Source organism: Amblyraja radiata, chromosome 14 (assembly GCF_010909765.2).
Source record: "Amblyraja radiata isolate CabotCenter1 chromosome 14, sAmbRad1.1.pri, whole genome shotgun sequence".
NCBI classification, from domain to species: domain Eukaryota; kingdom Metazoa; phylum Chordata; class Chondrichthyes; order Rajiformes; family Rajidae; genus Amblyraja; species Amblyraja radiata.
Window position 1 is genome coordinate 18,293,826 of NC_045969.1, and position 12,251 is coordinate 18,306,076.

A 12,251-nucleotide genomic window follows, 5' to 3' on the forward strand; every position below is an offset into this window, starting at 1 on the left:
TGGTTTAAGGCAGCAGCTCACCGCTGTCTGCTTCCATCTCACCAGTGTTTTTCCAGCTCTTTCACTTCAGATTTTCAAAACCTGCAATGTTTTCCTTACGAAAAAAAGCTTTTTTTTAAATGAAATGTGACAGTTGTTTTCTCCCAGAGGAAACAGATAAATACTTCTCATTGTCGTACTTTAGATTTTGTTCAAACAAAATGAAGCAGCAAAAATGACATTCTTGCTGAATTGCTCAGAATAGGCTGAGTGACAGGAAAAGGAGGTGGTGGCTGAAATTTGGCCCCCTATTGTATGAATCAAATCTTTGCTAGATTTTAACCTCTGTATTCTAATGTCATATACTTTGTATGTGACAAGAAATCTACTATGCTTCCATTTCAATTATTCTTATACTGCAATATTCGAACTTTGAAATTGTTTGGCTTCCCTGGAATAAAAAAGGCCTGCAAAATCACCTTCAATTTCATATCTGCAATTGCCACAAAATTGTAAAAAGTTCTAAATTGAATTAACAAATATTGTTGCTCATCTGGGATTAAGCAGTGTCAACATTTTAATGAATGGTATCCACCACTGTGATGCAAGTTATTACCAAATATTATTTCAAAATGAGCCCAAGTAATCTATTGAATTTGGCAAGATTCAAACGTCAAAAAATTCACGAATGGAACATCAATGTCATTTTTTCCTGGAAATTTACTATTATATGCATCATTCAGATAAACATATACCATGAGCCAATAAAATCTTATAAAAGCAAATTACTGAATTTAATACAGCGCAAGAATATAAAACCAAATGAAAAGAACAGTATTTGTTACAATCACCCGAAACAAAATAATCCAAAATTATTTAGTTTGTTCATGACCAGAATGTTCATGTCTCTTTAAGCAATTTGACATGAGCTTTTAAGTAATATACAGTACGTGGGTAAATAGGACTAGCTTAGATGGGCATGTTTGCTGGCATGGACGAGTCGGGCAGAAGGGCTTGTTTCCATGCTGTGTGACTCTGTTCTATATACAAGACTGGCTCTCATCCTTGTTCTAAAAAGCTACTGGCCTTTCCAGCTCACTAAATATTTCACAGTTAAATGATTTTAAAATACTTTCAAAGGTCTCCTCTTGTAACCCTCTAAAATGAGAATACCGCATTTAAAGAGAACACTGTTTGCTACAGGACTGAATTAACTTTTGACTTCACAGAGCAAATTCCGCCATGAGGGACAGAAACGTCCTTGCGAAAAAATATTGCCTGGCATGTTTTGCACAGCAGTCCATATCTAGTTCACATACAAAATGTTAACAAGTTAGTGCCACAGTGGCAACAGTAAATATATTACAAAAATTGTATTATTTATTATATGCTCAGCACTTTTCAATTTTATTATCCTATTTTGGGGATAGTTTTTATGCTTATACATAGTTAAAATACCCTAAAGTGATTCAGTTAAAATAAGATTAAGAATTAGTATTTTTAAGTAATTATGTTGCTTTTTTCTATCTTATATTAAATATCTCACTTTTAAATATTTTCTTTTATCTTACTTTTTTTTTTTACATTGTGCTATTTCAATGCTATCTTTTACATCCCTCTAGCGAAGTGGCCTAATTTGTAAACATCTTTATTTCTCAGTTTTGTAACTCTACACTGGAAACAATCGTCGTCCTTTTACTTTTGCCCTTAGCATCAGAAAATTTATATTTGTTGGAAAAGCCAATGTGTCTGCCACATTTGGTATTAACAGCATCAAAGCATATTAAATAAAAATAAGTACCAAAGCAGATATACAGCCAACTCAATATATAATGTCAAGTTAGTTTTACCTTAAGTAAAAAACAGCCTGTTGGGGCTATTGTGATTGTGGGCAATATTGAGTTTAGATATATAGCAATTACATTTGATGGATTGGAATCCCTGATGTCCCCGTGATGTGGTCAGTAATCACACTCTTTCAAATGGATTACTTAATTTGAATCAATAAACTGTCAACATTAAATCGTGGAAAGTTCACTTTTGGAGTTCTGGAATTAAGCAGAGTAATCACTATTGAGCGGCTCTTTGTAAGACCCAACCCATACACCAGGCTACATGGCATCCTCCTGCATTGCAAACTTCCATGATTCTATGAACCCATGAAGAAGGAGATGCACTTTTCAGAAGTGATTGGTAGTAGAAAGTGAGATTCTGAAGCAGAAGCAGCTTTAATCTGTCCAGGCTCTTAAATGCAACTTTGCAAGAAATGAACAAAGGTGGTCCTTGTGTCCTTTAATCAAAGACTTGTGCACAGGTAAATTAATCAGTAGCAATGGAGCATCCTCTAAAGATGTCAATGAAATTAGCATTGTTCCCAGGTGTGGACTGTATGCAGAAAATAATTCCACGGCCTCACCAGGACTGCCAAGTTAAAAATAATCATTCTCCTCTTTCTTATTTCCCACATAATTATGTATCGTTCTATTTTGTTATGAAAACTATCAATATGTTTCCTCTGTGGTTCCTTGCATCTCTTTCCCAGTCATAATTTTGTCACTCCAGGACTTTCTTCTGGTACCCTCACATTTTCTCCCCAACATTCTCACATTTACTAGTATGAAACAAGCAATGCTGTGCTGCCTTTGGCTGGCACTGTTACAAGGGGTGACACAACTCAGAAAGTGTTCCTGGAAAAACATAACTTCCTTCTCAGTTTTACTCAGAAGGCTTGCTAGATTAACTGAGTGTATACAATCTGAAATTGTCCAACTGCAATGTCTTTCTCCGTTGCCAGCAGCTGGTCTCAGTCCATTTTGCCAGAATTGTCACTTCTTATTTATTCGCATTAATCACCAGAATCAAAAATATTGTATTTCTATTCAGAACTAATTTAGTTAAGAGCCCACTAATTTGACTGAAGTTTTCCCACTACTACTCAGGTTTAAAGTTTTTTATTTGTAACCTGGTGATAAATGTAGAGTGAAGACGTTAGAGTCAGGTCAAAGGGGCATCATTGGAATCTCACTGAAAGCGAAGCCAGACTGTCTGTTCTCTCTTCCATTAATGAAATTGAAGGGAAGAGTTGAACAGGAGAAAATGCAAAAGAAGAGCATATTAGAATAAAGACTAATTACTTCACAAATGAAAACTACGAATAGTGGAAATCAGGCAATATCTTTGAACTACAATCGAGTTAAAATCTCAAGTTAATGACCTTGAATCAAAACTGATTAAAGTCAGCCCAGGACATAAACACCTTTCCTCTCTCTCCATGAAGACTGTTTATGTACATTTCCAGTATGTTTCATCTTTTATTTTACAATATTTAACAACTAGAAAGAAAGATTGGATTAAGATTAAGAGTGAAAAAAAATAAGTAAGTTAAAATGGAGGCATGACCTCCGCACAGTTTAAATTGTTTCCTACCTGGGTTGGGCAGGTTGATTGGCATTGCAAGGATGAACCCCTCCCCCCCCCCCCCCCTCCCAATTTACAGTGTCCCCCCCCCCCCCCCCCCCTCTATAATGTTTGGGACAAAGACCCATCATTTATTTATTTGCCTCTATACTCCACAATGTGAGATTTGTAATAGAAAAAAATCATGTAGTTAAAGTGCACATTGTCAGATTTTAATAAAGGCCATTTTTATACATATTGGATTCACCATGTAGAAATTACAGCAGTGTTTATACATAGTCCTCCTGTTTCAGGGCACCATAATGTTTGGAATACAGCAATGTCATGTAAATAAAAGTAGTCCTGTTTAGTATTTTGTTGCATATCCTTTGCATGCAATGACTGCGATTCATGGACATCACCATTTGCTGGGTGTCTTCTCTGGTGATACTCTTCCAGGCCTGTATTGCAGTCATTTTTAGCTTATGCTTCTTTTGGGGGCGAGTCCCCTTCAGTTTTCCCTTCAGCATATAAAAGGCATGCTCAATTGGGTTCAGATCGAGTGATTAACTTGGCCACTCAAGAATTGACCATTTTTTTAGCTTTGAAAAACTCCTTTGTTGCTTTAGCAGTATTTTTGGGATCATTGTCTTGCAGTAGAATGAACTGTCAGCCAATGAGTTTTGAGGCATTTGTTTCAACTTGAGTAGATAGCATGTGTCTATACACTTCAGAATTCATTATACTACTACCATCAGCAGTTGTATCATCAATAAAGATAAGAGAGCCAGTACCTTCAGCAATCAGACATGCCCAGGCCATAACACCCCCACCACCGGGTTTCACAGATGAGGTGGTATGCTTTGGATCTTGGGCAGTTCCTTCTCTCCTCCATACTTTGCTCTTGCCATCACTCTGATATAAGTTAATCTTCGTCTCATCTGTCCACAAGACCTTTTTCCAGAAATGTGGTTGCTCTTTTAAGTACTTCTTGGCAAACTGTAACCTGGCCATCCTATTCTTGCAGCTAACCAGTGGTTTGCATCTTGCAGTATAGCCTCTGTATTTCTGTTCATGAAGTCTTCTGCAGACACTGGTCATTGACAATTCCACATCTGAAGTGTTTCTGATCTGTCGGACAGGTGTTTGGGGATTTTTCTTTATTATAGAGAGAATTCTTCTGTCATCAGCTGTGGAGGTCTTCCGTGGCCCTCAGTCCATTTGCGATTAGTAAGCTCACTTTCTTCTTAATGATGTTCCAAACAGTTGATTTTGGTAAGCCTAATGTTTGGCTGATGTCTCTAACAGTTTTATTCTTGTTTCTCAGTCTCATAATGATTTCTTTGACTTTCATTTGCGCATATTTGGTCCTCATGTTGATAAACAGCAATAAAAATTTCCAAAGGTGATGGAAAGACTGGAGGAAAGACTAGGTGCTGAGAGATCTCTTATACCTGCATTAAGGAGGCTATTAAACACACCTGAGCATTTCCAAATATCTGTGAAGCCATGTGTCCCAAACAGTATGCTGTCCTGAAATGGGGGGGACTACGTATAAACACAGCTGTAATTTCTGCATGGTGAAACCAAAATGTATAAAAATGGCAATTAATAAAATCTGACAATGTACAGTTTAACCACATGTGATTTTTTCTATTACAATTTGTGGATTACAGAGGCAAATAAATAAATGATGGGTCTTTGTCCCAAACATAATGAAGGGCACTGTAATGGTTTCTTCTACTGTTTAGTACCATCCCTAATATTTAATATTAAGTTTACTGATACATTAATAAGCAACTGCAGCAACTTCATGAAAGTAAGATTAAGGCTGTGCTGTTATTTCTGCAAATATATGCACCATGTATGGTTATTTGCAATTTGTTATCGCACCACTAGTGGTTGGATAAAAACATAGAAAATAGGTGCAGGAGTAGGCCATTCGGCCCTTCGAGCCTGCACCACTATTGATGTATTACAAGCGCACCCATTATGGGGAGATACGATCCTAGAAAATTATACATATTGCAATTTTCCATAACGTAGTCTTGTTATCTGCATTCATGTCAAGAAACATGATTCAAAAACAATTAATATTGTGTTCATTTATTTACTTTTTTCCCCCACACAGTTTCCATAGGTGTGAATTTTGTCCCAGATCTCAAATTTTTTGGTTGTGATTTATGAAATATATAAGGGCAAATTTCTGTCACCCAACTGGCTGTAGCACTGGGAGGTTGCCTATAACTAAAATTTGCTGTATTTTTTGCTTAGGATTGTCAGGATTTTGCTGTGTGCCAGCTAGTGAAAAGGCCAAAACAGCAAGCATGGCGGAGAGACCAAGGATGGAAAATATCACCATTTTAAAATCTTCATCAATTTTAAGATCTTCCATTGCCTTTCTCCTCCTGTACAAGTCACACTGCCCAACAAGCCTTCTTTAAATCTGCATTCCTTCAATTCAGAATATGTTTTTTAATATTACTTCTGTTGATTACCCTGATATGTATCATTATGTTAATTGCATTATTAACAGACATAAGATCGCAAAATCACATTGGATCTTAAGCTCCAATTGACTTCAGGAAGCAAAGCAGTACACACACCCCAAAGTAGAGATGGTCGAAAGCTTCAAGTTCCTAGGAATAAATATCACAAGCAATTTGTCCTGGATCAGCCACATTGGACAAGAAAGCACACCAACACCTCTACATCCTTAGAAAATTTAGGAAGTTCGACATATCCCTAAAGACCCTCACCAACTTCTACAGATAAGCCTTAGAAAGCATTTTATCGGGATGTGTCACAGCATGGTTTAGGAACAGTTCCATCCAAGACTGCACTAAATAGCAGTGAATTGTGGACATAACCCAGACCATCGTGCAAATCAACCTACTTTTCATTGCCTCCATCTACACTTCACACTACCTCGGCAAGGTCACTACCATAATCAAGGACTAGTCTCAACCCCTCCCTTTAATCCCTCTAATATCAGGCAAGAGGTACTAATGTTTAAAAGGCTCCAAATTCAGGGACAGTTTATTCCCAGCTGTTATCAAGCAACTGAACCGTCCTCTCACCTGCTGAAGCGTGGTCTTGACCTCCCATCTACCTCATTGGAGACCTTATAACTATCTTTAATTGGATTTTATCTTGCAGTGAATGTAATACCCTTTACCCTGTATTTGTACGATGTGGATGGCTTGTCTGCAATTATGTATAGTAATTTCAATGACTGGATAGCACGCACCTAAAAAAAATTTCACAGTACCTCGGTACACACGACATTAATAAACTAAAATAAACTCTGCCACACCCTGGTCATCCAACAGCAGACTCTGTGCAAGATGCTTGAACTAGGAATCAGCAATCAGATATCCCCCACTATTTCTTGGGCCACTTTACTCAAATTGCCCACCTTTGTGTTTATGGCTAAAGATTCAGCAACTTATATGAGAAAACTCAACCTTGAGAAAATTTGATATCTTACACCGATCAAATATATATATATACACACACACACATATATATATCAAAATTAAAAGCATTATTCAACTGATTACGCCTGTATAAATGGTTTCTGAATTCAAAGCATACATTTTCAGAAATATTACCTTTCAATTTCACATTCCTTTCCAACCTTATAACCTTTATCTTTAAAACTGTGCGGCGCCCATGTCAGAAACACCGAGGTAGGGGTTCGAGGATCTATTGTTAACTTTGGTGGCTTGTGAAGATCAAGATGACCTAAAATGGCATGACAGTTTGCATGTCAATACATTCTCCATACTTAAGCCATTCATTCTGGAATGAAAATAATTGTTTAGGTTTCAGCTTACAGTACAAACAAATTCGAAAGCTGATCATACCATTTGAGTAAACAGTCTGTACTCTCATCCTTTCTCTTATTAGGTAGTCCTTGAGGACCAAACAATTACCCATCCTCAATGACTTGGCACATATCCTGTTCTACCATCAAGCAAGGTTCTAATTCTTGTTTAATGACGAACAGCAAAAAGCATGCCAGGAGCAGCAACGGGTATCCATGAACATTTAAAAAGAATGTGATGAGGCTACGGCATAGGAGTCAGTGCATACCAAAATGCAGAACAACAATTTCCATTCATACAAAATCTTTACCAAAAAATGTTAAAAAAAAATTACTGATACTGGAAACCTGAAAACAATTCCATTCCAATGAAGGATTACAAACTAGAAATGTCAACCGTTTCTCTCTCCAGAGATGGGACTCGACCTGCAAAAATTTCCCAATACTTATGTTTATGTTCCAAAGTTTTTTTACAGGAGTTTTATTAAACAGCAATTGTTGCCAAGCTTGTTAAGGAGATATTAGAGCAGATAGCCAACCAAAGGGGCAGATTTTAAGGAGTATTTTAAAAGGCAGAAAGAGTTAGTGAGGTTTGGGGGGGGGGAATCCCAGAGTTTAGGCTCTTCACAGCCGACTGCATATCTGCCAATGGTTGAATGTACAAATGTAAAGAATCACCAGAAGCCCAAATTAGAACAGTGCGCACATTTCAAAGGATTACGCCATTGAAGGGTTTGTAGAGAATTGGAAGGTTAAAGGATCTGTAAACAAGGATAAGGAATTTAAAATTGTGACATCGACAGTCAGTTCATGCAAGAGAGATAAGTAAACCCAGTTGGACCATTAGGAGCAGAACAGCAAGTTCTGGATGATGTTAAGAACCAAGAACAAAACAATGTCATGGATGAAGATTTCATATTAATAATGCCTCAAAATTGTAGCTTTGGCTGAGCTTCAGATTGATACAAATCAGATGATTGAGTTAGTTGATTGAGAACAAAACCTAATTAGTAACTTTAATCTTCTCACTATTGTTGGAGGAACTTTCAGTTCTGCTAGTCCTGGATACAGGTGGGGGTTTATGGGCAGATGGCTGGACAAAGGCCACAGAGGAAAAGACATAAGTTGTAAAACAAAATGATTGAATTGTTGTGAATTGTGAAGCTTGAAGAAGGAATGCAGGTGGAAGGCAAGAGGGAGGGGGGAGATATGTGAGAGTCCAGGTGAGGCACAGAGGAGAGAGGGGGGAAAAGGGATGGGGGAAGAAGGGAGGGGGGTTTATAGTTAGAGAAATAGGAGAACTCAATGGTCATACCATTGGCTTGTAACCTACCAAAGCGGAATATGAGGTGCTGTTCCTTCAGTTTGCATATGGCTTCAGTCTGGCAATGGAGGAGGCCCAGGACAGAAAGGTCAGTATGGGAATGGGAAGAGGAGCAAAAATGATTAGCAATCGGAAGATCTAATAGGCCTTGGCGGGTTGAGTCAAAGTGTTCGGTGAAATGGTCAACAAATAAGTTACAGGGGAGTCCTTGTTTGAATGTCATGCAAGTTTATGGTGGTTGAGATTAGTTTTGTAAATTTGCAGATGGAGCTTCAGGAAGTTTTTTGGAGAAAGTTAGCAGGGAACAGAATATGTATGAGAAATAGAATGGAGCCAAGGAAGATTTGAGAAACATCTGAAGTTAATTGAGACACAAAAAGAGTAACCACTAATGGTGATTCTGTTGCTTTTGTAAGTTATGTATGGAACTGTTCCATCTGGCTAGATAATGGCAGAGAGCTATTGGAATATCATTATGTGACTCACCATGACAAAAGGATATCTGTCAAGGCGAGTACAACTAGATTAGCTTTTGTATAATCATGTGCGATTTTGTGTGACCAGAGCATTTAATAATGTAGATGGAGCAGAAACCTGATCAGACAGTTTCAAACAAGGAGTTCTCTGTAAAATTGACAAGGGCTTTCAAGGATAGAAGATTGGATATTTCACAATGGCTATAAAAATGGAAGATCGGTGCTGTGAAAGGTTTTTTATTAAGGATGGTGAATAGCTAAACCTGATGTGCACCTCTATTGCAGTTTGGCTTTCTTGTTCAAAGAATGGATGGCTTGGCCTATGGAAGTAGTTAAGGATTACAAAAATAAATGCTTTAATGGAAACAAGGTCAAAAAAGCTTGATACAAAGATTCTGTTGAACTGATTGGTTGCTGATCAGTTCAAAGTTCTAAAGGCATGTCAAAACCGGTTCTGATAGGCAGAAGATAGACACAAAAAGCTGGAGTAACTCAGTGGGACAGGCAGCATCTCTGGAGAGAAGGGATGGGTTCTTACACATTTCGTCTCCAGCTTTTTGTGTCTATCTTCGGTTTAAACCAGCATCTGCAGTTCCTTCTTACACATTTTGACTGATTAGCAGATATTTAAATAATCAATTGGAGAAAACCTTTCTGGGGACCCAACTATTGTGGATCCCAGTCAACAACTAGTTCTATTCACTCCTTGTAATACAAAGCATAGGAGTGAATGTTTCCTATGTTGGTTAATTTTGTAGTTAAGTGTTCACTTTGTAAATAATTGGGTCACCCATCTGAGATCAAGGTGAGGTGAAATTTTATCTCTCAAAGGATCTCAAGTCTTTGGAACTCCCTTCCTCAAAGGCCCCAGTGAACTTTAAAACGTTTTTTGATTGATTAAAAGATACAACCCTTTGGTCTTCCAAATCCACACTGACCCATTCACACTAGAGCTATGTTATTCCACATACTCATCCATTCCTTAGACACTAGGGGCAATTTACAGAAGCCAATCAACCTACAAATGTGGGAGGAAACTGGAGCACTCGAAGGAAACCCACATGCTCACAGGGAGAATGTGTGAACTCCACACAGACAGCATCCGAGGTCAGGATCAAACCTGCGCCACTGTGCTGCCCCTACTACTGTGCCGTCTTTTCAGGCAGATGTATATATTTCCTTGATAAGCAACGTACGAAAGCTTGAGAGTTGACAGGAAATCAGTGAGGTTACAGTCAGATCAGTAATGATCTTATTAAATGCCAGAATAAAATTGGGTGTTCCTCATTTGTACGTAAATATCAAATTGCAATTAGTTTCTCTTGGGAATCTTTTGTCGGCAAAAAATTTATGATCAACATTATTGGAAATATTATGTCGAATGCTACAGGTTTAATGTTGGGACTAATGGATGTAACAATGTATTTTTGAACTGCGACATTACATTTAATCAAGTTATTATCAAGAGGAAAATTAACAAATACAGCCTGGAAATAGCCATCAATGATGTTGCCATACAAATATGCAACATCTTAATTGCTCACCAGCTGCATGACATCTTCGCAAAGCCAATAACAACTCTGATCATGGTGTGCAGCACTGTGTGATCCAAGAAGAATGATGTTCGGCAACAGAAAGAACCATGATTTCTATCGTGCAGTCAAAGAATTAAAAAGCTTTTTTATTTATACCCAGGATCCCTAGCACTACACATGCCCTTATAAATTAGAAGCAAAAGCATTAGGGGTGAGTAATATGAGTCTAGACAGATTGCATTATAAATTCAAAAAACCATAAGTACAAAGATTAGTGATTAGTAAAGACTTCAAAGGTTACGGAGAAAAGGCAGGAGAATGGGATTGAGAGGGAAGATTAGATCAGCCTGGATCGAATGGCAGAGCAGACTTGATGGGCCAAATGGCCTGATTCTGCTCATATGTCTTATGAACATGGTGGAAGGAAAGGAAAATCTTCCATGTTACATACAGGCACTTGAGGGAAACTGTTAAATGAACAATGCATAAGACAAGACAAAAAAAAATAAAGCTGTCTGAAATAAATGCAATTTAATATGAAGAGCTTTACTTACTGCTTCATTTCTACATTGCTCATAAGGTTTTGCGATTTTGGCTGTGAACAAACTTGATGTGATATCAGAGCACATGGATTTCACATGGATTATTCAAATTGAACTAAACTAGAATTTTTAAAAGCTGACATGTGTTTTCTTCTGATTATATATTAGCCTCAAGCAACTGCAGTTTCTGGCATACTCTTGTGTACATGCAGGCTTGAACAGATCGGGCAAAGAAAGAGGGCAGTGTACAAAATGTATAGAATGTGGGAGAATTTCAACTTTAATCATACTCAGTCAGAAATAAAATTCCGAACCTTTACATTTCTTCCCAAAGACAGCTTTGTTCTGCTCAGCCACTGGATGAACTGCAACAAGATACTTGGGATTGAACTCTAAAACAAACACAAATTAAGGCAATTGAATATATATATATTTTTTTTTTAAATCACAACAGCTATTTCACAAAGCAAATGTGTTCTTAATCAAAGATATTATATTTGAATTAGGTAAGGAACCCTTTAAAAATTCAAGATTATTTTAATTATCCAAACACTAAAGAACCCTGTGGTGAGGGTCACCATAAGAAGCTGGAGCGCATACATGAGCATTGGCAATGCTTGCTATTTCTTTGGTTCATATTGACTCACAAGGGAGCAATCCCATTAGTTGCATTCCACTTCTCCTATCTCTCTGCATCCTGCAACATAGTCTTTCACGTGTTATCATCAACTTTCCTTTGATTCATTAGGCCATTAACCTACACCAGGGGATAAATTAAAGTATCCAATTTATCTATCTGTGTGTTTTTGAAGATGAGGACAAATCAGAGCATCCGGAGCAAATTCACACAATCACAGACAAAATATGAAAACTCTGCATTGACAGTAGCCAAGTTTAGGATCAAATCCACCTCTCTGAAACTGTGACACTTTGCTACTAACTACAGTGCTGTTATGCCCTGCACATGACATCGAAGAGCACTCAACACTAATCTGACAGCAATTTAGAGCACAATACTCAAGGATATTCAAGGATAATTATTCCTTCTCCACTTTGAGCATTCGTGTATCAGATTCTATGGAACCATTAGGGGTGATGCATATCTTCATGAAGGCTTCCCATGAGAAAGTTGGAAATGGAGACCTTGCTTTGGGGTCTAGTGTTTGCCAT

The 12,251-nt window shown here is 37.7% G+C and overlaps 1 protein-coding gene across 30 annotated transcripts in view; it reads right to left on the reverse strand.

Moving 5' to 3' along the window:
* Positions 1-12,251, reverse strand: part of LOC116980442 (ABI family member 3 binding protein) — a 250,562-nt gene that overhangs the window by 196,163 nt on the left and 42,148 nt on the right. For all 30 annotated transcript variants that reach the window (XM_033032679.1, XM_033032666.1, XM_033032680.1 and 27 more), the window contains exons 3-4: positions 11,396-11,473; positions 6,990-7,122 (exon numbers count right to left, since the gene is read on the reverse strand). In XM_033032679.1, coding sequence (XP_032888570.1) covers positions 6,990-7,122; positions 11,396-11,473 — 211 coding nt within the window. The remainder of the gene's footprint in view (positions 1-6,989; positions 7,123-11,395; positions 11,474-12,251) is intronic.